The sequence below is a fragment of the Phacochoerus africanus genome, chromosome 5 (assembly GCF_016906955.1).
Source record: "Phacochoerus africanus isolate WHEZ1 chromosome 5, ROS_Pafr_v1, whole genome shotgun sequence".
In the NCBI taxonomy this organism is placed as follows: domain Eukaryota; kingdom Metazoa; phylum Chordata; class Mammalia; order Artiodactyla; family Suidae; genus Phacochoerus; species Phacochoerus africanus.
In genome coordinates, this window is record NC_062548.1 from 20,569,250 (window position 1) to 20,597,070 (window position 27,821).

At 51.6% G+C, this 27,821-nt stretch overlaps 1 protein-coding gene across 8 annotated transcripts in view; it reads right to left on the minus strand.

The window, feature by feature from the left end:
• Nucleotides 1-15,080: 15,080 nt before the first annotated feature.
• IL4R (interleukin 4 receptor) overlaps nt 15,081-27,821 on the minus strand; it is a 48,806-nt gene continuing 36,065 nt past the window's right edge. For 6 of the 8 annotated variants that reach the window (XM_047780250.1, XM_047780246.1, XM_047780251.1 and 3 more), the window contains 5 exons: nt 24,898-25,057; nt 22,648-22,747; nt 19,592-19,670; nt 18,338-18,387; nt 15,081-17,573 (listed from right to left, as the gene is read on the minus strand). In XM_047780250.1, the coding sequence (XP_047636206.1) occupies nt 16,004-17,573; nt 18,338-18,387; nt 19,592-19,670; nt 22,648-22,747; nt 24,898-25,057 (1,959 nt within the window). In that variant the 3' untranslated portion in view covers nt 15,081-16,003. The remainder of the gene's footprint in view (nt 17,574-18,337; nt 18,388-19,591; nt 19,671-22,647; nt 22,748-24,897; nt 25,058-27,821) is intronic. The other 2 variants (XM_047780253.1, XM_047780249.1) reach the window with 1 other exon arrangement.

Below are 27,821 nucleotides of genomic sequence, written 5' to 3' on the forward strand. Positions count from 1 at the left end.
GGTCCACCCTCAAATCACGAGCAGTGGGCTGGTCAGCCCATAATCAAAAAGCAAAGAGTAAAAACCTGATATGTGGGGTTTGCTGCTTTCTATGCTGTAAATACTCTCCAGGACCACTTTCAAGGTACCAAGCGGATGTCATGGAACACAGGGCTGAGTAAAGATGACATGGTGGCTCTGGAGAGCTGGTGTGAGCCGGCCCCAGGGTGCCCACTGGTCCACAACGTCCTCTTCCCGAGATTACACTGAGGATGCAGCAGGGCCCTGGTACCCAGGGCAGGGCAAGGGTTCCAGTTAGAAAGGCTCAGGGACAAGACTAAAACCACGTGTTCATCCTTTGCTGCAGATTCTGATCTGTCCTTTCGTGGACTCAGCACCCACCCCGTTCTGGGCACTGGGCACCCTGGGGTGTCTCTGATGATCCCTACCTGTGCCGACAGGGAAGTACAGGTGGGAGGAGCCCAGAGAAGAGGTATCTGACCAAGGTCTGGGGAGCCAGAGGACTTCCTGGAGAAGGGGGCATCTAAGTAGAAAGATAAGGGAGTAAGGCGTGGGAAAGCGTGTTTTCAAGCAGAAGAAACAGTTTGTGCAGTGGCTTAGTGATCTCAGGCACTTCTTGATTAATGTAGAAAAAGCGTCCCGGAGTTCCCTTTGCAGCTCTGCAAAAGTCACTAACCCGACTAGCATCCATGAGGATGGGGGTTCGATCCCGGGCCTCGCTCAGTGGATTAAGGATCTGATGTTGCTGTGGCTGTGGTGTAAGCCAGCAGCTATAGCTCCGATTTGACCCCTAGCCTGGGGAACTTCCCTATGACGCAGGTGCGGCCCTAAGAAGACCGAAAAAAAAAAAAGAAAGAAAGAAAAAGAAAAGAAAAAGCATCCTGTTTGTCAGGCGTCTCAAATGAGCCAGCACTTATCTAAGTGCTATGCAAGTCTTCGATCATCTAATCCTCAGATGACCCGATGAGATACTTACTATTTTTTAACCCCATTGTACAGATGTGACAACTGAGACGGAGAGACGTTCCATCAATGTACCTATGATGGTTGCCTTGTTCTGCCTCCCCACCAGGCTACCTCTAAGCATTTAAAGCTCATGTGGCTTGGGGAAATTCTAGGGAGTAACCAGACATGGCAACCAACTGTCAATTTAGTTGGGGTTTAAATGTCAGAGTGTGGGAAGTGTTCAGTTCAGCTAAAGGGTACTCCCCCCACCCCTATTCACACATAGACAAGGCAAGAGTGTTGTCTGTTGTGGAGTTGTTTCCCAAGGGTGTCCAGCAGTCAGTCAACAAACCTTTGCCGGCATCTTCATATCTTGCCCCCATCCCAGGGCTGGGATTTTTTTTTTTTTTTTAGGGCCACACCCATGGCCCATGGAAGTTCCCAGGCTAGGGGTTGAATCGGAGCTATAGCTGCCGCCCTACACCACAGCCATTGTCTGCGACCTACACCACAGCTTATGGCAACCCTGGATCCTGAACCCACTGAGCGAGGCCAGGGTTTAAACCCCATCCTCATGGATACTAACTGGGTTTGTTATGGCTGAGCCATGATGGGAACTCCAGGGCCGGGATGCTTGAAGTGAGTCCATGTTCACTTTTCGTTTTATTTGGTTTTTGGTTTTTGGTTTTTTTCCACCAAGCACTTTGTCTGAACCCAGACTTGGGCTGGGGGATCGGAGACACAGAAGTAGATTTATTTATTTATTTATTTATTGCCATTTCTAGGGCTGTTCCCTTGGCATATGGAGGTTCCCAGGCCGGGGTCTAATCAGAGCTGTAGCTGCCGGCCTACGCCAGAGCCACAGCAACACGGGATATGAGCCACATCTGCAACCTACACCACAGCTCACGGCAAAGCCAGATCGTTAACCCACTGAGCGAGGCCAGGGAATCGAACCCGCAACCTCATGGTTCCTAGTCGGATTCGTTAACCACTGAACCACGACAGGAACTCCCAGAAGTAGATTCAGTAGTCCCTGTCTTCAAGGAGTCTAGTAAGACACAAGAGTAGTAATTTTCTATATGTTCAAAATAGTCCTTTATTAAAAACAAAAAATAAAATTGGGAGTTCCTGTGGTGGCTCAGCAGTTAACAAACCCAACTAGGGTCCTTGAGCACACGGGTTTGATCCCTGGCCTCGATAATGGGTTAAGGATCCAGCATTGCCATGAGCTGTGGTGTAGGTTGCAGACAACGCTCAGATCCCTAGTTGCTGTGTCTGTGGTGTAGGCCGGCAGCTGTAGCTCCAATTCGACCCCTAGCCTGGGAACTTCCATATGCCTCGAGTACGGCCCTAAACAAAACAAAACAAAAAAATAAAAATTAAAAAATTAAAAATCAATTGACAGTCGTATGTGATAATAAAGGGATATGCACAAAGAGAGAACAATTCTGCCTTGTGTTTGAGGAAAGTTTCTGGTGAAATGCCCACTGTAAATGGCTCTCAGAAGAAGGTGTTTCCTTAGGGGTTACCAGGGAAAGGGGGGAGGGGAAATTGGGAGGGACTGCTAATGGTTTTGGGGTTTTTTTGCCGGGGGGGGGTAGGGGGGAGAGGCAGTGATGGAATTAGATAGTGGTGAGGATTTCAGCATTCTGAATATACTAAAAGGCAGTAAGTTGTATATTTTTAAGTAATTGAAATGGAAAATTTTATGTTATGTGAACTCTATCTCTTTTTTTGTCTTTTTTGGCCGCACCGCCCACAGCATATGGCGGTTCCCAGGCTAGGGGTCGAATGGCGTAGGTCACCAGCCTACGCCACAGCCACAGCAATGCAGGATCTGAGCCGCGTCTGCGACCTACACCACAGTTCACGGCAACGCCGGATCCTTAACTGACTGAGCAAGGCCCGGGATCGAACCTGCATCTTTGTGGATGCTAATCAGATTCATTTTCGCTGAGCCACAAAGGGAACTCTTAGTTATGTGAAGTCTATATTTAAAAAAAAAAAAAAAAGGCTATTTCAACCAGGAGACTTGTGGTTGCAAGTGACAGAACTATTTTTAAAATAGATTTCCTGGCTTATAACATTTTTTTCTTAAGTTTGAGAATGTAGTTTCAGGCATAGATGGATCAAGGTGCTCAAATTCTACACTTAAAAAATTTTTTTTCTTTCTTTTTTTTGCTTTGTAGGGCTGTACCTGCAGCAAATGGAAGTTCCCAGGCTAGGGGTCGAATCAGAGCCACAGCTGTTGGCGTATACCACAGCCACAGCAACTCAGGATCCAAGGCTTGTCTGTGACCTACACTGCAGCTCCTTAATCCACTGAGCAAAACCAGGGATCAAACCCGAATCCTCATGGATACTATTTGGGTTTGTTACCGCTGAGCCACAACAAGAACTTTCTCAAATAATTTCTTCATATTGGAGGGCTCTGTCTCTGGGATCTGTTTTCTTCTGTGTTGGCTTCATTCTTAAGCAGGCTAAGTGAGACTCCATGGTGGTAACAAAAAAAAAAAAAAAAAATTCTCAGAAGCCCAGGCTTAGAACCTACCAGTTTAGGAAGCCCAGCAGAAAAATCTTTTTTCTAATGATCTCAGTAATCATATCAGGAAAGGCTCTCATTGGTCAGTTTTAATCACATGTCTATCTCTGAACCAACCACTATACAGATTAGGGAAGGAACACTTGGATTGGCTGGATCTGAGTATGTGCCCTTTTGGAAAGCTGGAAGTGAGATCAGTTCCATGGGAACAGCATAAACTAGGAGTAGAGGGAGATTGTCCCCAAAGAAACCAGGTCTCGTTAATAGAAGAAGGAAGAGCAGATGCTGGCCAGACGGAAGCACTACCCCTGTGTATGAGGATGGGAGTGCCTGATGGGGAAGTGGGGGAGGGGGCGCTGGGTAGAGGAAAGGGCATGAACAGAGGGGTTTGCAAGTGTGGAGTGTGGTCTGGGTACAATGACCAGGTCATGGTGTATAGAGGTCCCCAGGTATGATTCTGACACCAATTTCAGTGTGTGTGTGTGTGTTTGTGTCTGTGTCTCTGTGTGTGTGTCTTTCCACACCACCAGAGCAATTAACTCATTTCTGATGCTATCTACTTGGAGAGAGAATCAGATCCCACAGGTTGGAGTTTCCATTGTGGCTCTGCGGTAATGAATCCAGCTGGTATCCATGAGGACAAGGGTTCAATCCCTGGCCTGCTCAGTGGGTTAAGGGTGTGGTATTGCCGTGAGCTTCGGTGTAAGTGGCAGACATGGTTCAGATCCTGCGTTGCTGTGGCTGTGGTGTAGGCTGGCAGCTACAGCTCCAATTCGACCCCTAGCCTGGGAACCTCCATGTGCTGCAGGCGTGGCCCTAAAAAAATAAAATTAAATTATAAAAATAGATCCCACAGGGTGAGGGCTCAGTCCCATAAGACTCCCCCCGCCCCTACTTCAGACGCCAGTTGCAAGCCCAGGTTGTCCCCTGTGCTTCCGGCCAACGGGTTCCAACGATCCCCTATTTGATTAACTTGCTAGCACAGCTCACACAGCTGAGAAAAACATTTTACTTACTCGATTCCCATTTATTATGAAAGGATTTAACTCAGGAACAGCCAGATGGATGAGATGCTTTGGACAAGCTATGGGGAAAAAGACCCAGAGCTTCCAGGCCATCTCCAGAGCTAACCTGTGTCCCAGCACCTCCAAACAACCACCAAACCGGAAGCCCCCAAAGCCCGTTCCTTTGAGTTCCTATGGCAGCTTCGTTATAGAGTCACGGTTGATTATGTCATTGGCCCCTGGTGAACCATCTCAACCTCCAGCCTCTCCGCCCTCCCCGGTCGCTAAAGGGTGGAATTGACAGTTCCCCTCTAATCACAAGGTTGGTTCCCTTGGCAACCAGCCTCCACCATTAGGTGATCTAGGGGTTTCCCAAAGGTCACCTCATTAACATCACAAAAGACACTTAATGTTCTTGTCGCTTAGGAAATTCTCAGGGGTTTAAGGAGCTCTGTGCCAGGAACTGAGACGAAAACCAAATATACATTTCTTATTATAAGTCACAATATCACACCAGGTCACGTGTCTGGGGGGGAATAGAGGCTGAAGAGAAAAGGGCAGGGAACCACCAACCAGGCTGCAAAGGCTGTGGGCTCTGGTCTGTATAGACCCGCCTCTTCCAAACTTTTGTTCTCATCCGCACTGCTGCAACTTATTCCTTCTAGATTTGCATTTTTCTCCATCACTTTCTACTTCGACTTCTTCATATCGACGTTAACTTGTTTTATTTAAATACTTTTTTAAAAAGTTTTTAAATTCTTTGTCTTTTTTTCAGGGCTGCGCCCATAGCATATAGAGGTTCCCAGGCTAGGGGTCAAATCAGAGCTGTAGCTGCTGGCCTATGCCACAGCTACAGCAATGCCAGATCGGAGCCTCATCTGCGACCTACACCACAGCTCAAGGCAACGCTGGATTCTTAACCCACTGAGCCAGGCCAGGGATTGAACCTGCGTCCTCTTGGATGATAGATTCGTTTCCACTGAGCCACTATCGGAACTCCAATAAACTTATTTTTAAAAGAAACATTGTGGTCCCCATGAGTGGATAGCCAGCATTCCTTACCATAAAAAGAAATGAACTAGGGAGTTCCCATTGGGGCTCAGTGAGTTAAGAACCTGACCAGTATCCATGAAGACGCAGGTTGGATCCCTGGCCTCACTCAAGGGGCTAAGGATCCAGTATTGCCATGAGCTGCAGTGTAGGTCACAGATGTGGCTTGAATCTGGCATTGCTGTGTGTGGCATAGCCCGGCACCTGCAGCTCCAATTCTACCCTTAGCCTGGGAACTTCCATGTGCCACAGGTGTGGCTGTCAAAAGAAAAAAAGAGAGAAAGAAAGGAATACACTATAAAAAGGCAAACAATGAGGCCAAAGACCAAAATGAGTTATGAAATTCTAGCTAAATGCTGTAGCCCATGGGAGGCTCGTCAGACGAAGAGAAAGAGAATTGAGAGAGGAATCACCTTCTCTGTTTGATGTTCCTTCTCCCCACACCCATGTGGGTTTGTGTCCCCCACCCGGGTTACCCCGGGGAGTACCTATTTCTGGCTAATGGAAGCCAAGAGGCGCTATGAACAGCGGAGGGACACAGAAAGACAGCATAGGTCACAATGGAGAGAGTGTTTGAGAAGAAAGATGCTATTTGCATCATCTCAGGAGATAAACCTGAGGAGGCTGACTTAGCCGAAGGGAGAGAGAGGGTGCCAGGGACAGCCTGCCAGCACTTGAATCTCAATGAGGAGAGAGGAGAGGGCAGCCCGGAGACCAGGACCAGAAGGAAGAGGTGTGTCGAGGACGAGAAAGAGCTCAGCTGAGGATACACTGAGTCTGAGATGTGGGTACCTCCATGCGGAGATGCATTCATTTGTTCAAAAAGTATTTCTTGAGCACGTACTGGGTACCACACTCTGCTCTGAGCCCTGGGATACAGCAGCGAACCAACCACCCCAATATCTCTGACCTCCCCCCTGCCCCGTGAAAGCTACCTTCTAGTGGGGGTGGCGTGGGAGGACCTAATAATACACATGATGACCCATAACAGGGGTAACATTAGATTGTGACATGCGCTAGAGGGGACACATCTGGGTGGGAGAGGTGGAAACTGAGATACACCTGAGGTCAGTTGGAGTTCAAGGGAGCGATCTGGTGTTGGGGAGATAGATTTCAAAGACATCATTCATTCATTCAACAAACGTTTACTGAGCACACACTATGTGCCAGGCACTGTGCTGGGTGCTGGGTGACACAGTCCCCTTCACGAAACTCTACAGATTGAAGGAAGGTATGGCTGGCTACAATCTATATGGCTACAACTCCGTGTGTGTGTGTGTGTGTGTGTGTGTGTGTGTGTGTGTGTGTGTAGAACCCTCAACATTTCAAAGGGGCCAGAGGAGACCTAGGAAAGAAGGCTGACCAAGAGAAAAGAGCCACCAGCGGGAGAGCTGAGGAGGGCAAAGCTTCCAGACAGAGTGAGAGGCTGGTGCTGCAGGCAGCCAGGGGCTGAAACAGGCTGAAAGCAGCCTCAGGGCGGAAGTCCAGGAGGCCTCTGCTCAGAAGGGATGAGGAGTGGGTGTACAGAGAGGAAGCAGAGACAGAGAGGTGACAGCTTTCGAAAACTGTAGCTGGGGAAGGAAAGAGACAGCGTGAGAGGGAGAAGTCGGAGGCGGTGGGGACGGAAGCTTTGGTTGTTTGCAGATGGAAGCTCTACCTCATGATGGGAAAAAGCCCACATGAGGAAGAAACGAAAACACAGGGTAGGGAGGGTGTCTGGGGGTCCGGAGAGCGTGCAGGGCTCAACCTGGGTGAGAAGGAACGACTCCATGTCAGGAAGAGCTACAGGACTTGAGGGGCTTAGGGCAAAATGAAAACGCAGGTCTTCTTGTGCAAAAAGCACTCAGGATTCAAGATAGTGGCTCTTGGTACCCCGATGGGGAGTGGTACCAAGAGCCGCTCTTTGGCTGAGTTGCAGCCTCCAGCCACCCAGAAGACACACCTGGGGCAGGTCTACACCAGGATCCCCCAAAGTGAGCAGCTGACTTCTGCCCTGTCTTGTGCTGGCGTCCAGCCCCCTCCAGTGGATGCTGGAGGCGAGTGGGAAGCAGGAGGCCGAGGTGGGTCCAGAGGAGCAGGGGGTCAAAGAGCCAGTAGCTAAGCCCTTCTCCCAGGGCAGCCAGCTGGTGGCAGGAGGTGAGAAGGGTGAGCAGAGGCTTTAAGCCCCTGCTCCATTGTCCCATGGGACTACCCTACTAAGCATAAATTCAAAGATAAAATGATTGAGAATTTCAGGTCAAGGATCTCAGAGCATCAGAGTCCAAGCACAGGGCCCTGTAGCTCTAGTGCACTGGTGGCCTGTCCACAAAGTCACCGCGCCCCACATCCACTGTTAACAAGAGATGGTGGATGCCGAGGGAGGTAGAGGGAGTGGGCTGAGATCCGACAGAATCCTCCAGAAGTGGAGAAGGAGCACCAATCATAAGGGAGCATAGGGTGATGGAGGGGAGGGGCTTGAGGAAAAGAAGGTTGGGATGTGTTCAGGCTCATGAAAGTATCTGTGCATGCGTTTCTCATTGCTGCTGTAACAAATGCTGCAGTGGAGTGGCTTGAAATAAAAAATGTATTGTTTGAGAGTTCTGGAGGTCAGAAATCCGAAATTGGTCTCACTGAGCTAAAAATCAAGGTGTCAGAAGAATTGCATTTCTTCTGCAGATGCAAGAGGAGAGTCGGTGCCTAGGCTTTTCCAGCCTCTGGCTGTCGCTTGCATTCCTGGGATCCTGGCCCCTTCTTCCACCTTCAAAGCCAGCAGCAGAGCACCTTCAAATCTCTTTCTGACTCTGACTCCCTTATATCTTTCTTTTGCTTATAAAGACACTTGTGATTTTATCACCCCATGTGCATAATCCAGGATAACCTCCCATCTCAAGATGGGTTGATCAGCCATCTTAATTCCACCTGTAAACTTGATTCTCCCTTGTAATGTATGGCCACAGTTTTCAGAAATTATGATATGAGCATCTTTGGGGGTCCATTATTTCACCTTAAAACTATAGTCTTTAAGGCTGTTTTATGGCTGCAAAAGAAAATCCACACAGGTTCAACACAGCAATATTTATGGTTAATTTAAAAATTCAGAGAAAAAAAAAATTCAGAGGTCAGTTTTCTTCTCTCACTCTGCCATGATCAGAATACTATCTTTCATCTCTGGGCTTGTCCCCTCATCATCACAAAATGGCTGCCAAGCCACCAGACATCACATCCAAAGCCGAATGGAAGGTGGCAAAGGGGCTTTCTCTTAATGTTGCTCTCTTTGATTAGAAAGGAGAACTGCGTGCTTGCTCTGTGGTTTTGTGGCAGAGAGGAAGGACAGAAAGACCAGATATGTTGACCAACTCGAGCTGAATTTACCAGCTGGAAATCAGGAAATGCCAATTCCCAGACGAGGTGGGGGGGGTCCTTGTGTAGGAGTGAGGAGTCCAGGTGGCCAGAGTCAGAGATCAGTCTAAGGCTGGGGTCCAAGATGATCCTGGGGCCAGGGCTGGGGGTCAGCACGAGGCTGGGTTCAGTGTGCGGCTCGGATCATGACTAGGTCCATAGCATGGGTCAGGAGATGAGTCTATGGCTTGAGTCAGAAGTCCTTCTGCCTTAGGAGTTATGCATCAAAGTGGAGCTGGGATCAGAAGTTTGTTGAGCGTTTTCTCTCTCTTTCTGCATCTTGATCTCTCTTGTTTTGTTCTTTTCTGGAAAGACCTATCTTATAAAATACGTAATATATGAATATGTGGAGAGAAACGCATGTTTTACGCCTCTGCACATCTACAAAGACCGACTCTGCATATGGACAAGGTCTAGAAGTGCCGTGGACACATACAAACACAACTGATGGAGTGATTGCATCAGGACCGTTTTGGTCTGGGATTTCTGTTGTTCCAGCCTGTCCTTTTTGCCATAAAGTAACATTAAATTCAGAATGTTATTATTTCCTTTAATTATGGTTCATTCCCTCACCTCCAAGACACCCACAGACCCATCCAGTATAACAACAGCAATGCTGGGAAACCCCTGGACAGCATTAGCTCTGTGCAGGCTCTGTTCTAAGCTTTCCAAATTTAAGATATTTATTTTTATTTTTTTGTCTTTTTGCCTTTTCTAGGGCCACTCCCGCGGCATATGGAGGTTCCCAGGCTAGGTAGGGATCTAATCAGAGCTGTAGCCACCAGCCTATGCCAGAGCCACAGCAACGCAGAATCCGAGCCTCATCTGCAATCTACACCACAGCTCACCGCAACGCCAGATCCTTAACCCACTGACCAAGGCCAGGGATCGAACCTGCAACCTTATGGTTCCAAGTCGGATTCATTAACCACTGCGACACGATGGGGACTCTGAAATTTAACCTATTTAATTCTAACAACAGCTCCTTGAAGTCAGCACTACTATGGCTCCCATTTTACAGAAGCAGAAGGAAGCGCAGAGGATACAACTGGCCATGAGCCACGCAGCTGATCCTTGGCGAACCCTGGGTTCCTAATGTGTGTCTAGCCCTTTGCCAGGGGCTGGAGAGGATGGAGGATAAAGGCAGAGGTGAAAAAGAGGTGGAGGGGGGGAGGGTGGCATTCTCCCAGGCTTAGTTTTCTGGGCGTGGCACCTCCGGCGGCGCAGAGGCAGGCGCTGGAACCTAGTGGAGTGGCCACTAGGGGGCAGCAGGGACCAAGGAGCTGGCCTCCAGCCAATCGCTCCCCATTGGCCAGAAGTCCTCTGCTCTTCAATAAAGCAGTAAAGGGCGGGATTTTGAGGAAGATCTGGCACTGTCCTGTTGTTGTCACGGAGCTCAGGCAGGTTGATCACAAGAGCAGCCGGGTGCTGCCTGGCCTTCAGCCATCAAGACATCTGCTCTTCATCCCACACCTGTGGGCTGCAGGGTACTTCTCTTACCACCTTTGATGGGGAGGCAACGGAGGCCCAGAGTTGTCAATACCTTGCCCACAGTCACACAGCTCTGAATTGGCAAAGGCACGTTCAAACCCAGGCAGAGCCCTTGCTTCTCTGAGTCTCAGTTTTCTCACCTGTAAAAGGGGTATAAGAATCCAGGCAAATAGGTGCCTGCCATGGCTCAGGGGTAACAAACCTGAGTCGTATCCATGAGGACATGGGTTCCATTCCTGGGCTCTCTCAGTGGGTTAAGGATCCCTGAGCTGTGGTGTAGGCCAGCAGCTACAGCTCTGATTTGACCCCCTAGCTGGGAACTTCCATATGTTAAGGATGTGGCCCTAAAGAGACCCTCCCCCCCAAAAAAAGAAAAACAAACAAACAAACAAAAAGCCACAAAAACAGGCAAATGGCAGACAAAGGTGATGAGGAGTCAGGGTACATCACAGAAAAGTCTCAGACAGTGGACTCCGGCTGCTGTGAGGCTCCAGTAAGGTCATGCCTCCCTTGCAGCGGGGACTCAGAAATTTCTTGGTGGTTGTGGGGTTTTTTGTTTCTTGGGTTTTTTTTTTTTTTTAATTAATAACCTCCGTGGGAAAATACTGTCAGAAAGGTTATTCAACAGGATGTTAACGAGATACACCTTCAAAAACAAACATACATTTTGGGGACAGCCCACGATGCCAGATGATGAGGCGGGGGATGGGATTTCCGGTGGTTTTCACTTTCCTATTTATCCCTTTAGATTTTCTCTGAATCAGAGAAGGTGGGCACGTGCCAATGTAGTAATCACACACACACACAAACCTGCAGTGGAAACAATTACCACCCTGCCGCCGGCACCCCTGGAACAATCTTTGTAAAATCGAGGCTGGGGTGTGCGGGGTTGGGGCACCAAGGGGGGCTGGGAACCCTGAATTCAGCGTCTCTGGAGGTCTCCCGGTTTCTGCTGAGGCTTTGCTGACACAGCCCTGCTGCCCCCGGGGTACCCCTCCTGGCCTTCACATCTCTGGTCCACACCCGAGGGGAGTGCTGGGAAACTCCACTCCAGACTGCTGGCATCTCGCTCCGCCCACGCCTGCCGCCTACGTCCTCCTCGGTCGGGGATTGGTCCGGCGCTGGACCCGTCTGACCCACGAGCCCCGCCCCCTCTGTGGCTTTGGAGGCAAACGCTGGATACTGTCTGTCCCTCTTTGCTCCTTTCATCTTTCCAGAGCGTCTCCTCTCCCCTCCACGCTGAGAAAGTTGTACATTGGACTATAACGATCTAGCCCTGTACTGTCCAATACTGTAATTACCAGCCACTTGGGGCTGTTTAAATTTAAATGTTAATTAATGCCATAAAATTAAAAAATCCGTTCCTCAGTCACACGAGTCATATTTCAAGCGCTAAAATAGCCCCCTGTGGCTAGCGCCCCTTATTGGAGAGCATGAAAGGGTTCTAGCCTTATTCTAGACACTCAGCTGTCTTGCTCTCAATCCCTTCCTATGCTTGTTCTTCTTTGAATCAGTGTTCTCTCTCTCTTTTTTTTTTTTTTCAGATTCCCTAGACTCTAAAATAAATCTTTGATTGATTGGACCCGATAAGTGTTGAAAATTTTATTTTTGTTTGCACAATTGCTCTCAGGGAGTACTTACACAATAATTGTTTATAAAGGAATGAATCACGGTGTTCCCCGTTGTGGCTCAGAGGCTAACAAACCTGACGGCTAACAAACACGACGACTAACCATGGGGATGTGGGTTCCATCCCTGGCCTCGCTCAGTGGGTTAAGGATCTGGCATTGCCCTGAGCGGCTGTGTAAGTCTCAGATGTGGATCCCATGTTGCTATGCCTGTGGCACAGGCTGGCAGCTGTAACTCCAATTAGACCCCTAGCCTGGGAACCCCCATATGCCGCGCCTAAAAAGAAAAACAAAACCAAACCACAACAACAAAAAAAATAGAGTGAATTGCCAGGCCTCGTATGGGTAAGTCCTGACCACAAAGACGTAGGTATAAGCCAGAGAGCCTGGGGACTGAGGGAAGGTATGGGCTGGGACGCTTCCTTGCTAGAATCAACCAATGGCAGGAATCGGGAGCCTTCAGGGCTTACCAGCAAGGTCTGGAGCATCGACTGAAAACAAAACAAAACTGCCCAACCTAAAAGTTGAGAATTACGTTTTATTCAGGGAAATTACTGAGAACTACATAGCCCAGGACACAGCCTCTCAGATAAGTATGCAGATCTGTTCCAAGAGGAAGGGGCTAGCCGGGAGATAGTACGTGTATGTCATATATATATGAGGTTTGGGTTTGGGTTGGGGTTTTTTTGGCCACCCTGAGGCATACGGAGTTCCCAATCTGAGCCGCAGTTGCAACCTACGCTGCAGCTGTAGCCATGCCAGATTCTTAACCCACTGTGCCCAGCCAGGGACTGAACCTTTGTCCCAGTGCTCCAGAGATGCTGCGGCAGATCCCGTTGTGCCACAGTGGGAACCCCTGTGAGGTTTTGATGAGAAAAAAAAAAAGTAGTAGGACATCAAAAGATTACTGCTAATCACATAAAACAGACATTGATTTTAGGACTTTTCTATGGGAAGATGCAAGAGTCTAGGTTTATTGAAATTATTCCTTGGAGAGGCGTCTTAACTCTCTAGGGCCAGCATCCTGTTTTTCTCCAGCCCCAATTCCCCCCGATCCAGCTGGGGGCGGCTGCAGGGGCTGATGGCTTAGTTTTGTGCAACATTTTTTACCAGAACGGCAGGCACCATTGTTTATTTACTGAAATGGCTGGCAACATTTTTTGCTGTTGCTGTTCACAAGAGGAAGCCGAGAGCAGTAGTCAGGGCTGAGAATTCCAGATTTCTACGTTGTTTGTACCGTTTCACTCTCGCCACCTGTGTCAGGTTGGGGTGAACCCAGGAGATAAGGAAGATGACAGTCACATAGATGACTTTCAGGATAATCCTCCCTTGCAGGTTTTATTTTATTTTTTGCTTTTAAGGGCAGCACCACAGCATATGGAGGTTCCCAGGATAGGGGTCCAATCGGAGCTACGGCCGCCGGCCTACACCACAGTCACAGCAACGCCAGATCCGAGCTGCGTCTGCGACCGACACCACGGATCACGGCAACGCCAGATCCTTCACCCATTGAGGCCAGGGATTGAACCTGCAACTTCATGGATCTTAGTTGGGTTCGTTAACTCCTAAGCCATGACGAGAACTCCATGATTTTATTTTATTATTATTTTAATTTTTTTTGTCTTTTTTTGCTATTTGTTGGGCCGCTCCCGCGGCATATGGAGGTTCCCAGGCTAGGGGTCGAATCGGAGCTGTAGCCACCGGCCTACGCCAGAGCCACAGCAAGTCGGGATCCGAGCCACGTCTGCAACCTACACCACAGCTCACGGCAACGCCGGATCGTTAACCCACTGAGCGAGGCCAGGGAATCGAACCCGCAACCTCATGGTTCCTAGTCGGATTCGTTAACCACTGCGCCACGATGGGAACTCCTCCATGATTTTATTATCGTTCCTATTATACACAACGAAGGGACAGGCAGGATAAAGGAGACGGAGGGAGCAGAGCAGAGATCTGGGGCTTCAAGCCTCCAAGACCTTTGGGTTCCTTGCCAAATTTGGAGACTGGTGTCTGGAAGGTCAAGGCCAGATTTTAAGGGGATTTTTAAGAGTCCTTTGTCAAAGAAATTCCCAAGAAAGGCCCTGGCAGCCAGCCGTTCCCCTGTGCTAATCAACTCATTTCTGGCGGGAGTCACTTCACTTCTGAGCCATCGTGTCCGCAGCAAGGATTTTAACCACCCCAGTCACTGTTGTCAGGAGGAACTTTAGTCCTTCGCTTCTGCAAGGTGAGAGGGACGCCCATTGGAGGAACACTTCCCAGGCCACTTCCTCTCCTGGGCTCCTGCTTATGACAGGATGGGTTACATTTAGGAACTGGGGAGACTGAAGAGAGACGGGTGTCTATTGGGCCGTGTTTCTCAGTGGGCGGGGCTAAGGAGCGCTGATGCCAAAATAGAAATTCCTCACTCCAGCTTGCCCATCCTTGTCTCTCACAACTGTCCCTGGCTCAGGGCGCTCTGGCTGATCTTGCTGTAATGTGAACCTGCCAACCCCCATGTGCCCCAGGGCCTTTGCACTTGCTCTACGCTCTGCCTGGAATGCTCTTCCTCCAGTCCATCCTGGCTTCTTCCAGTCACAGAGGTCTCAGCTCAGGTGTCACCTCCTTAAAGACCTCCCTGTAAGCTACCCCCCCATCTTAGACCCCTATTTGCTTTAAAAGGTTGATGATTTTTCCTTTTGTCTTTTTCATGTCTGTCTCCCCCACTGAACCGTAAGATCTAGGAGGGAAGGGATTTTGTCTCATTCCCTGTTTCCTCACTCCCAGCACAGTGCCTGGCACAGAGTAGGTGCTCAGTAAACAGGATGTGTGACTTTCCCGCTTCCTCTGCCTCTCTGCGTCCTCCCCTGTGTTAAGATGGAGAAGGGATGGGAGTTCCCGTTGTGGCTTAGTAGTAACGAAACTGACGAGTATCCAGGCAGAGACAGCAAAAGTTACTGAACCTTTTGGGCTTCGGTGCCTGAGGATGGGAGGATTCTATGAGTGAATAAAGCCCTTGCGACCGTCCCTGGCAGTATGTTTGTTTAATGAATTTTTAAAAAAGGAGATAAAGAATCTTTATTTATACAAAACTCCATGCTTTCCCTTCCACTCTCCTCCGCAAACACAAATATCAGGTGATGAAACAATCTCTGAGATACACACAAACAAGCGTTGTTCAGCCTGAGGTCTGGGCTGTTGTGAAGCAATGTGCCTGGTGTCAGCACTGGGGATACCCAGCTGGCTGGACCACGGGACCTGAACCACTCCCTCTGAACCATCAACGCCAGCCATGGCTCCGTGGGGAGCACATGCCCGCCCTAAGGTAGCGAGGATGCTTATCCTGGAGATCCAGTGCTTAACAGGAGCCCCCGGTCTTACAGGTGTGTAGGCAGCGGGCACAGTCACTGCTGCGATACCCCACCTAACTAAGATCCTCTCGGTAGCCCAGACCCCTCCCTGCAGTTGCCAACCTTATGACGCTCTGCTAAATGAATGGGCATCTCTGGGAAAAGGACCACCCGTCCTGAACCTTAATTTCCCAAGGCCTCCCAAGTCATTCCCCCGTTGGCTTTGGTTTGCTTTTAGGTTCCGCATCCAATCCACCGAGATGGTGGCAGCTAATCCCAGGACTGGGCAGCAGAGCCAGACTGGACAGTCTGCTACAGCAGCTGTGGACTGATGACGTGGCCAAGAGCTTGCTCACAAGTCAAGGTGCCCAGGAACCTCCCCATCCCTGCAGGTGCTGGATGTGGGCATAGCTGCCTGGCGCCCTCTGTGCCCACGGGATGTGGTGAGCCCAGGCCAGTGTTGGGAGCCAGGGGCATTCAGTCTCTGGCAGCCCCAGGGGTGGTCGTCTCCGTCCTGGGGTTCTCCGAGTCTTTCGGAACTCTGCCAGCCTGGCTGCCTTCCGGGGGGAGGCATTTTGCAGGCAGAGGTAAGGTGCAGTCCTCACCTATAGACTTCAGCAGGAAGAGGGCACGCCCCTAGGAAGTGTCCATGCACGCAGGCCCTGGGAAGAGCATCGCTACTGCTGTGGGGGTCTGGCTGGAGCTCTGAGCATTGCTGGGGGTGGTTTGCAAGCACGGGGGGATCTTACCCTCCCTTGAGACACCCAAGAGTGCCAGGGAGGCCGGAGAAAGGCTGGCCTCCAGTGGGACTCCACTGGATGGGGCGTCTGGGGCCCTCAGGGGGGTCACCATGGGTGGGGACCCGTCTTCACAACAGCAGCTACAGCAGGGGCTGGCCACCACGTGGACCTTGCCACCGTCCTCCTGGCCGTGGCACTGCTTCAGGTGGCCGCACAGGTGGCAGGTGAGGGCTGAATAGACAATGCCGCTGCCCAGGTCATCCCTGAGGGGATCGGTGGCCTGCTCCAGGGCCAGCGGGGGCTTCTGGCCATCTTCTCCTTTGACCGCTGGCTCCAAGCCAGGGCACTCTGCAGAGCTGCCTGGGAAGGGTGGGTTCTGAGGGCTGGGAGGGGGCTCCATGTCCAGTCCAAAGGCGAACAGGGGGGTAGGGACGGGGGTCTCGGGGCAGCCAGGAGGGAGGCTCTGGAAGGGCTTGTAGCCGCTCTCCCCACTGCTGGGTTCAAGCCCAGATGTCCCCGGGCAGCTGGCACTGCCAGCAAGCAAGCTGGAGAAAGCTTTGTAGCCAGCTTCTCCACAAGGGCCGGAGCCTGCTGCCCTGCGATCCTGAGTGCCCTGCTCCACTGCGTGCACAAACTCCCGGTAGCCGCTGCTGCTGGGGCCCGAGGCAGGGGCCGGGGCCGCCCTGCGCTGGAGGACACTCTGGCGCAGGATCTGCTCCCAGGTTTCTGGCTCAGGCTGGAGTGTAGGGGGTGGCTCAGAGGGCTGGGGGGCAGCAGGGAGGCTGGGCTCCACTTCCTCCAGGGCTTCCGCCAGCTCTGGGTCCGAGTCCAGCTCTCCGGGATCTGAGGACTGGCTCAGGAAGGTACTGAAGCTGCGGTAGGCGGGGTTGTCGGCGATGACAGCAGACAGCTCTGGGAAAGCCAGGCTGGCTAGGCTCTGAGTCGGGGTGGCCTGAGGACTTGGCTCTGGGTTCAAAGGCTGCTCCTTGCCCTGGGACGATGCCTCGGGGGATCCCACCCTTGGGAAATCGGCCCAGGGCATCGGGGCACTGGCGTTTTCCAAAGGTGGGAGAAGGCAGGACTGTCCCATGCCCTGGGGGCTAAAGGCCCCACTCTCATCCCCGAGAAGGTCAAGGAACAGGCTCTCTGTCAGGCGGGCTGCGATGCCCTCTCTGCCCTCCTGGAAGCTGCCCCCGCTGCTCTCGGGCGATGGGCAGAAGCTCCCTTTGTCTTCCTCCTCTTCCTCTTCCTCATTCTCCACCTGGGCCTCAAACAGCTCCACGCACCGCACCACGCTGATGCTCTCTGGCCAGAGGATCGTCTTGCTGACCTCTACGGGGCACCATGCTGCTTTTGCAGGACCCTGGGAAGGCCCATTTCTGGCAGCCTTAGAGGAATCCTCATCCCTGTCCACGCCATGCTCCAGGAAACAGGGCAGGAGCTTGGTAAGACAAGTCTTCCAGCGTCTACAAAAGCAAAGTTTGTTCAGAGTTCAGTTTCTCCTGAAACTGAAAAACTCCTATTCATCCTTCAAAGCCCAGCTTGAAATCACCCTGGACTGATGTCTGCCTATTGCAAATATACCGCTAGACTTTATAATCGATTCTCAGTCTACCCTCATTACCAGATGGGAAACTCCTTGAAGGCAGGACCTGTGTCTCATTGAAATTTCTGGAGCTTGGCATATAATACAAACTCAGTTGATTGAATAAGGAAAGGTCTTTGTTGGAGTGATGATATTTAAAATACTGATCAATGCCACAGTGTAAATAATGACCAATTAGAATGGCTGGGGCAGTCTAGGGCTGGGGAAGTGTCCTGAGTCCCCTGCTGTGCTAGGCATAAACCCTTCAGTTCCTGGATTGTGAGTAGGTCCAGAGGACCCAGAGAGAGGGGCTAGGGAGGCCAGGGAGATGGTGGGTAGGGCTGTTTGCCAACCAGTACACCACTGTGCCAACATTTCAACAACTGGTGCAGCTGCCCTGATGGACTCCATCAGCCTTGCTCAGGATAGACTGGGTATCCCAAGGGGGTTCCGTGTGTGCTTGGCCCCCCCAGTGAAACTCAGGGGGCTTGGTCAGCAGCTCACCTACCCAGACCACCCCCCTCCCCGCCCGCCAGAGGACAAGTGCTGAACCCTGAGGAGAAGGCAGACATGCAGGGGGAATGTGACCCCAATTCCATCCCCTTCCAAATCCACACAGGCTAAGACCCAAGTTCATATACATACGGGCACTTGGCTGGTTCCTGACCACGGGACCGCTTACCCCACAGTGACACCTAAAACACAGAGACAGCCGATGAAACAGAGCAGAGAGGGCTTCGCACCCAGCCTGGCATCCAGCAACACTCAGCACACATTGGCGAGGAAAAGACTGTTTTGGGAGTTCCCGTCGTGGCTCAGTGGTTAATGAATCCAACTAGGAACCATTATGTATCAGCCAACTGATACATAAATGACACTGAGTCCACACAGGGCACTGTAATACACACTTTGCAGCAGTGTCTCAGTGAATTCCAACATCAGCCCTGTTAGGCAAACACTAGTGTAACCCACATGAGGAAATGGAGACACAGAATGGTAAGCAACTTATTAAGCCCACCCTGCCGCTAAGTGGCAGAGCTAGGGTTCAAAGCCAGCACCCCTGGACTCCAGAGCCTGCCATGGGGCCCCTGAGGAATTTGGGACATTTGGACTCTCTGTTCTTTTTGTGTGTGTGTGTCTTTCTGCCTTTTCTAGGGCCACTCCTATGGCATATGGAGGTTCCCAGGCCAGGGGTCTAATCGGAGCTGTAGCTGCCGGCCTACACCACAGCCACAGCAATGCAGGATCCAAGCCACATCTGCGACCTACACCACAGCTCACAGCTACACTGGATCCTTCACCCACTGAGCAAGGGCAGGGATCAAACCCGCAACCTCATGGTTCCTAGTCGGATTCGTCAACCCCTGAGCCACAACGGGAACTCCAGGACTCTCTGTTCTTGACGAGATGTGTATCCTACCCACCCTTCCTAAAGAATCCTGATGGTGCTCAGGCAAACCCCCCCTTCCTAAAGAATCCTGATGGTGCTCAGGCAACCCCAGCCTGAAACCTCCATGACTTCCCTGTGCAACCCCCAAAGCCAAGGAATATCCTTAACATCGCAGACATCTTTTTTTTCTTTTTTTTTTTTTCTTTTTAGGGCGGCACCTGTGGCATATGGAAGTTCCCAGGCTAGGGGTTGAATCGGAGCTACAGCTGCCGGCCTGCACCACAACCACAGAAACGCCAGATCTGAGCCGCATCTACAACCTACACTGCAGGTCACGGCAACGCCAAATCCTTAACCCACTGAGCAAGGCCAGGGATCGAACCCAAGTCCTGGTGGATCCTAGTCAGATTCTTAACCTGTTGAGCCACAACGGGAACTCCAACATCCCAGACATCTTGACTCCTATTTCCCGATTCATGCAGTCAAAGCATCCTCACCCGCTCTCCTACCTGAGAATCTTGGATGACAATGGCCACAAGGGGGCTGTGGGCTGGGTTGGGAATTTGGTCCCACCATTCTTTCTTAATCCTGAAAAAGAAAAGGACAAGGTGTCAGCCCCTGAATCACAAGCAGGGATGTTCTTCTTAGTGAAACCGAGGAGTTCCTGTTGTGGCTCAGTGGTTAATGAATCCAACTAGGAACCATAAGGTTGCAAGTTCAATCCCTGGCCTCGATCAGTGGGTTAAGGATCTGGCGTTGCTGTGAGCTGTGGTGTAGTTTGCAGACACTGCTCGGATCTAGTGTTGCTGTGGCTGCGGTGCAGGCCAGTGGCTACAGCTCGGATTAGACTCCCAGCCTGGAAACCTCCAAATGCTGTGGGTGCGACCCTAGAAAAAGACAAAAAACCCCCCACAAAAACCAAAAACCTCATTGAAACAGAGCAGGGCCTCCTGGGCATCAGCCTTTCTGTGTCCCCCACTTCTCATTTTTAGGGAATTAACTTCAGCCTCCACGGCCTTCCCTGAGTTTTAAAGGGCAGGTTCAAACAGTTGCAAGTCAGGGAAGGGAGGGGAGACAGAGAGCAGGGAAGAGCCGTCAAGAGACAATAGTGCAGCCTTGGGGCAGGGTCCTGGTTCCTCCTCCAAGGAATATATAGAACAGTGTCTTTGAGCTCTTTGGCAGAACCCAAAACCCCGACAAATGGAAACAAGAGAGGAAGGACCATCAGAACCAGTTCCGGGGCCACTAAACAGCAGCTTTGAAGAAGAATACACGCTTGCGCCAACTCTGATCCTTATCTAGGGCCCTATTTTCCACTCCCAAACTATAAAACCACTTCCTATTCTCGGGGCGGGGGGGGGGGGGGCAGGGGGAGGGCACAGTCTTTAGGGCATTAGCCTGCTGTGACCCTTCTTTGCCTGGCAAAGCAATAAAGCAACTTTTTTTTCTCCTTTGCCCCCAATTCTGTCTCCTTGTTTCTATTTGGCACCAGTGGACAAAGGCTGAGTTTCAGCAACATGATCAGGGATGGTAGGTTCAGGGATGTTGTGTGGGCTTCGAAGCCTCTGCAAGCAACTCAGTGTTTGGCCAAGACAAGAATTACCAGACCCTTAGCATTGCCCCATCCATCTCCTTGTGATGCCCCCCCACCCCACAGCTTGAGCAACCTAGCCTATTCCTTCCTGCCCTCTACTAGGGAAAGGTATGTGGCCCACCCCTCATCGCACCCCTATAGGGGCCTTCTATGCCCCCAACCAATCAGCAAGTGTATGGTAAAACCCCTCTTTTCCCAACCAATCAGCAGGCCGGTGGGTGTTATCGCGAGACCTCCCCTCTCCCTGGGTTATAAAAGTAGACGTGATCACACCCTCGCTGTCTGCTCTCCGTGATTATCAGGAAGCTGTCCTGCTGCGGCTTGCAGCATCTCTCGTTTTAAACTCTTCTTTCTCTTTGGGGTCCCTGATCATCAGGAAGTCATCCTGCTGCACTAGCAGCGTTTCTATTCTCAATAAACTCTTCTTTCTCTTCATCCCAGTACAAGTCCAGAAATTCTTCTTCCAACCCCCATGCACAGACCACAACAGATCGTGCCCTCACCCCATTGAAACAGGTTCTCCTGCTAAGCCCACTCTACTGATGAGGAAACTGAGGCCCGGGGAGGTGAAATGATGGCTGGGGGTGGGGTGGCAGAAGAGCTGGGTTCATGCTCCAGGATTCCGCTATTCAGAGTGGAGTTGCTGGTGTGGCTGCCTCTAAGTCCCGGGGTATTAGGAGAGGCTCAAGCTGCAGAGAGAGAATTCTGGGTTTCCCCTTTAACCTTCGCCCTGGAGCAGCCGAGGACAGGGTGCTGGGGAGAGGACTGGGATGGCCTGAGAGACTGAGGGATTCCTTCTCCCTTCCTGGATCAGCCTGGAGCCCCAGAGTGTCAGCCCTGGGAGGGAAGGTCCTCAGACCCCCTCAGGTTAGCCTCTGCCCACTCGACTCAGTCAAGACATATTTATTGAGCACCTACTAGGTCCAACTCACTGTGCCAGACCTTGGGCACACACTGTGAACAAGAGAAGCAAAACCCCTGGCCTGGAGGACCTGACCTTCTAGAAGACGGAGACCGATGAACAAAGGCTTATATGACGTCATTCATCCCTGACTCTCAGTGCCGGGAATAAAAATAAAGAAGATAAGGGAGGAGTTCGCATTGTGGCTCAGCAGAAATGAATCCAACTAGGATCCATGAGGATGCAGGTTCGATTCCTGGCCTCGATCAGTGGGTCGGCGATCTGGGCGTTGCTGTGGCTGTGGTGTAGGCCGGCGGCTGTAGCTCTGATTCGACCTCTAGCTTGGGAACTTCCATATGCCACATCTTCTACGGGCCTAAAAATAAAGGGGGGGGGGGAAAGGAGAAGATAAGGGAATAGAGAGTAATAAAGGGTGTGATCCTGGAAGGCTTCCCTGAGGAGGTGACTTCTGAGAAGCAACTGAAGGTGGAGGAGGAGAGGGTCTTGGAGAAGCCTGGGGACAGGGCTTTCCAGGCAGAGAGCACAGCGAGTGCGAAGGCTCAGAGGAAAGCACTTGCTTCGGGTGTTTGAAGAACAGCAAGGCGTTTGGAGCAGTGAACACAGTGAGCAGCAGTGGGAAGGACAGCAATGGGGAAACGGGCTCAGAGAAGGGAGAAGACTGGCCCAGCAGGTGGAGTTCCTGTCGTGGCGCAGCGGAAACAAATCCGATTAGGAACCACGAGGTTGCGGGTTCGATCCCTGGCCTTGCTCAGTGGGTTAGGGATCCGGCATTGCCGTGAGCTGTGGTGTAGGTTGCAGACGCGGCTCGGATCTGGCATTGCTGTGGCTCTGGCGTAGGCCGGCGACTACACCTCTGCGATTAGACCCCTAGCCTGGGAACCTCCATAGGCCACAGGTGCGGCCCTAGAAAAGACCAAAAAAAAAAAAAAATTCTCTTGGTGAATGAAAGGCTGATAGATCAGAGGGGAGACTTCCCGCCCACCCCATGACCTGGTGGTGGGGGTGCTGGCTGACGGCATCAGCATCCCGCACCGAGGCCCAGGACTCACCTGATGATGCCGAAATAGCAGGACAGGCAGATGATCAAGATGACAACGCAGGAGATGCTGACACCGAGCGGGAGGCGCTGCTCCAGGGGCTCCTCATAGTCTGCAAGGTGGAGGGGAGCCGTGAACCTGCATCATTCTACGCCCAGCCTGGTCTCCATGTCCCAGAGCTGGAAAACCGGCTGGCATCCTCCCAGATGCATGAGCTGGCTACTGCCACGTCCACCCACCCGTCCCCTCCTACTCCTCCCCGCCACACCAGCCTCCTCTCTGCCCCCTGCTCTGCCAAAGCTCCAGTGACACCTCAGCATCTTGACCTTGCTGCTTTCTCTTCCCTGAAGCACAGAGGTCAAGGGCACAGGCTCTGGAGCTGCACGACCTCAGTTCGAAGCCTGACTCTGTCTTCTACTTGCTGGTGACTCAGAAGAAGACCCTCACCCTCTCTGTGCCTCCGTTTCCTCTTTGGTACAATGAGAGTAATAACAGGACTTGACAGCTCACAGCAATGCCGGATCCCTAACCCACTGAGCAAGGCCAGGGATCGAACCCGCAACCTCGTGGTTCCTAGTCGGATTTGTTTCCGCTGCGCCACGACGGGAACTCCACCTGCTGGGCCAGTCTTCTAATAACATGGTGGCTGCGAGCATCATGTGACAGAATGAATACACGCTGCGCTCGGAGCAGTGCCTGCGCAGCTACTCGCTCGCTCCTTTCCTTGTTCACTGTCTGGTCCAAAAAGTTCTCCCCATCCCCTCCCCACTGCCCTCTGCCTTCACTCCATCCACTTCCCTTGCTTTTTTCCTTCCCAGACTTAACTGTCATCAGAATCTACATCTCATTTGCATTTTTTTTTTTTTTTTTGCTTTGTAGGGCTGCACCCGCCCCACATGGAGGTTCCCAGGCTAGGGGTCAATTCAGAACTACAGCCGCTGGCCTACGCCGCAGCCACAGCAACATGGGATCTGAGCTGCATCTGCGACCTACACCCCAGCTCACGGCAATGCTGGATCCTTCACCCACGGAGCAAGGCCAGGGATCGAACCCACATCCTCATGGATCCTAGTCGGGTTCGTTAACCGCCGAGCCACGAAGGGGACGCCCTCCTTTGTCTTTTTGTTTACTGGCTTATTTTCTGTCTACCCCACCAGAATGTCAGTTCCACAAGAACAGGGATTTTTGTCGATTTTGTTCACCACTGATCCCTCAGCATCCAGCACCGGACCAGGGCCTGGTACACAGTAGGAGCTCAATACACATTGGCGGAAATAATGCAAAAGTATCTAGCACATGGTATCTGTTCCACATGAGCCTTTGACCCCTTCCCTGGGTCAAAGGAAGAATCAAATCAATGTGACAAAACTTTCCCAAGCACTCACTGTGTGCCCAGCACCGTGCTGGGCACTGGCAATGGATACCACCCATAGAACCGGCAGCCCAGGGGCATCCACGGAACAGGATGAGCAGTGCCAAGAGGGATGTGTGATGGGCTGGGGGGCAGCACCTGCTAATTGCCACTGTGCCCAGCACGCTAAAGAATCCTTCCTCTGGAGTGCACGTCATGGCTCAGGGGTTGACGAATCTGACTAGGAACCACGGGGTTGCGGGTCCGATCCCTGGCCTCACTCAGTGGGTGAAGGATCTGGCGTTGCTGTGAGCTGTGGTGTAGGTTGCAGACGTGGCTCAGATCCTGTGTGGCTATGGCTCTGGCGTAGGCTGGTGGCTACAGCTCCAATTGGACCCCTAGCCTGGGAACTTCCATATGCCTCGGGCGCAGACTTAAAAAGCAAAAAACAACAACAAAAAAAACCCCCAAAACTCGCATTTCAATAAAATTAGGTTTTTCTTAGAATCCTTTATATTTTATTGTATACACTTAAAAATATTATTCTGAGATGAGGTCCACAGGCTTCACCAGACTGCCAAAGGGGTCCATGAAAGGTTAAGCATTTCAGTCCTGGAGAATAAGGGGTCCACAGGGAGAAAAACCACCCACAGATGAGCAAAGTTCGTGCTGGACCCTGACATGAGCAAGACAGACATTTCCCCAGTGTTGAGCCACAGAACTTGTGGGGTTATTTGTGACTGTAACCTAGCCTCCTCACCCTGACGGGTACACTAAGTCACTGGTAGTTCTGCTACTGCAGTTAGAGGCATCCTACGATATGGAAACCCAGATGCTGGGCCGGGGGACGGGTCTGGCCACAGAATGACAGTGGGGATGCCAGCTGATCGGGACGCCAAGCAGATACTCACAGTTCAGCCACTTGATGCTAGGGCTCCACTCACTCCAGGTGCTGTTGTATGTCTGAGCCCAGGCCTTCACGCGTGCGCTGTAAGCAGCTCCGGACTTCAGGGTGCTGGCTGGGAATCGGAGGGTGGGCCCCAGGTAGGTCACGTTATAGATTCTGAACTGCTGGAGGAAGGGGAGCCATCAGTGTACCAGCCTGGAGGGGAGGGGAGTACCAGCTCCCACCCAGGCTGCTGTTCTGGGCAGATGCCACAGTGTGTAAGAGCCACCAGTCTGGGTATTTGGTTATTTCTCCAATTCAGGCCTTGGTTTGCTACCTCTGCAACTGTGACCAGAATCGGGGAAGAAAAGTCGGGGATCTGGCCCTTACCCTGCTCTCCCCAGCTCCTCTGCCCACCCTGATCAGCCACATGATGGTACTGGGGGCAAGTTGATTTTTTTTTTGTCTTTTTGCCTTTTCTAGGGCCGCTCCTGCGGCACATGGAGGTTCCCAGGCTAGGGTTCTAATCGGAGCTGCAGCCACTGGCCTACGCCAGAGCCACAGCAACGTGGGACCTGAGCTGCATCTGTAACCTACACCACAGCTCACGGCAACGCCGGATCCTTAACCCACTGAGTAAGGCCAGGGATCGAACCCGCAACCTCATGGTTCCTGGTCGGATTCATTAACCATTGTGCCACAATGGGAACTCCTGGGGGCAAGTTGATTAACCTGAGTTTTAGTTTCCTCATCTGTAACATGAAGGTAAGAGTTCCTATCACCACTCTCTGGCTGTGTGACTTTAGATAAGTTACACAACCTCTCTGGACCTTGATGTCTGTCCTCTTCTGCAAAATGGTGATAATAAAAGGGCCTCTCGTCCACAACTCTTACGAGGATTAAGTGGGTTATTACAGGTAAGGACTTAGGACAGGGCCTGGCATGTGGGAAACACAAGAGTGATCTTTCTGAAGCACAGACAGGGTCAAGGCATCCCTTTTCCTCCTTCAAGGGCTCTCCAGAGGGAGTTCCCATTGTGGCTCAGTGAGTTAAGAACCTGACTAGTATCCACAAGGACACGGGTTTGATCCCTGGCCTCGCTCAGTGGGTTAAGGATCCAGTGTTGCCGTGAGTTGTGATGTCTGTCAGTCGCAGATGTGGCTCAGATCCTGCGTTGCTGTGGCTGTGGTGTAGGCTGGCAGCTATAGCTCCGATTCGACCCCTAGCCTGGGAGCCTCCATATGCCGCAGGTGTGGCCCTAAAAAGCAGAAAAAAAAAAGTAAAAAGCAAAAAAAAAAAGAGAGAGAAAAGGGGGGTTTACGCTCTCAAAACTCCACAGTCAAACCCAAACTCCAAACTGCTCATAATCTCAGCCCCACCCCACATAGCCCCCATCAGAAAAGGACTTTCAATTTCTGTTGGTAACTGAAAAAGTAAGATGAAGATTCTTTTTTTGTCTTTTTGCCATTTCTAGGGCTGCTCCCACGGCATATGGAGGTTCCCAGGCTAGGGGTCCAATCTGAGCTGCAGCCACCGGCCTACACCAGAGCCACAGCAACATGAGATCTGAGCTGTGTCTGCCACCTACACCACAGTTCATGGCAACGCCAGATCCTTAACCCACTGAGCAAGGCCAAGGATCAAACCTGAAACCTCATGGTTCCTAGTCAGATTCATTAACCACTGAGCCATGATGGAAACTCCGTAAGATGAAGACTCTTATGTGCTGTCTGTCACCTTTTACATTAAAAACAGAAATCCGGCAGGCAGGCTGATGCCCTTGGATGGCCCCGCAATCCCCAGCTCGTATCACTTATGTAACCCACTCTCCTGGTGTGTGGGCAGCACCTTGCCTCGTTCCCAACCAACAGAGAGAGACACAGCTGATGGGTACACAGGGGCTACGCATCTGTGATTCCAGATGTAAGACGGTGCCTGCACCTTACTAGGAGACTCGAGAAAGAACGAGGGCAGCCTCCTGCCAAAAGCCAGCGAGAACCCGAGGCTCTTGGATCAACAGCCCGCAAAAGCCCGAAGGCTGCCAGCATTACAGGCACTCGGAAGTACTCCTTCAGCTGCTGAACCTCAGGCGAGCCTCAGCCCACCCCTTGCCTGCAGCCTTGTAAGCCCCTAAGGAGGGGACCCAGCTAAATTGCGCTCAGATGCCTGACCCCCGGAAATGGGGCGACAATGCGTGAGTGCCATTTAAAGCAGCGACGTGTGCCATGATATTATAACAGCAATTCGAGAAAACTCGCGGTGATGAATCAGCAGACACTCCTTTGCTTGTCTAGGTGTGAACTCTCTAGAAGGACACACATGCCTCCCCGCCCTCTGCCTGCTCTAGTCTGGCCTCTTTTTCCTCCTGGCAAGAGACGGGAGCAGGGATCAACCTCTGGGGAGAGCTGGAGGTGGGGGTCTGGAGAGAAACATATTCCCTTTCTAAGTTCTTGGGTACCATGTGAGTGGTTTTTTTCTTTTTATGGCCAAACCTGTGGCATATGATGTTCCCAGGCTAGGGGTTGTATCAGAGCTGCAGCTTCACCTATGCCACAGGCGTAGCAACAAAAGATCCGAGCCACATCTGTGACCTACATACACCACAGCTCGCGGCAACATCGGATTCTTAGCTCACTGAGCAAGGCCAGGGATCGAACCCACATCCTCATGGAGACTACCTCGGATTTTTTTTTTTTTGTCTTTTTGCCATTTCTTGGGCTGCTCCATGGCATATAGAGGTACCCGGGCTAGGGGGTCTAATCAGAGCTGTAGCCACCGGCCTATACCAGGGCCACAGCAATGGGGGATCCGAGCCGCGTCTGCAACCTACACCACAGCTCACGGCAACACCGGATCCTTAACCCACTGAGCAAGGCCAGAGATCAAACCCAAAACCTCGTGGTTCCTAGTCAGATTCATTAACCACTGAGCCACAACGGGAACTCCACT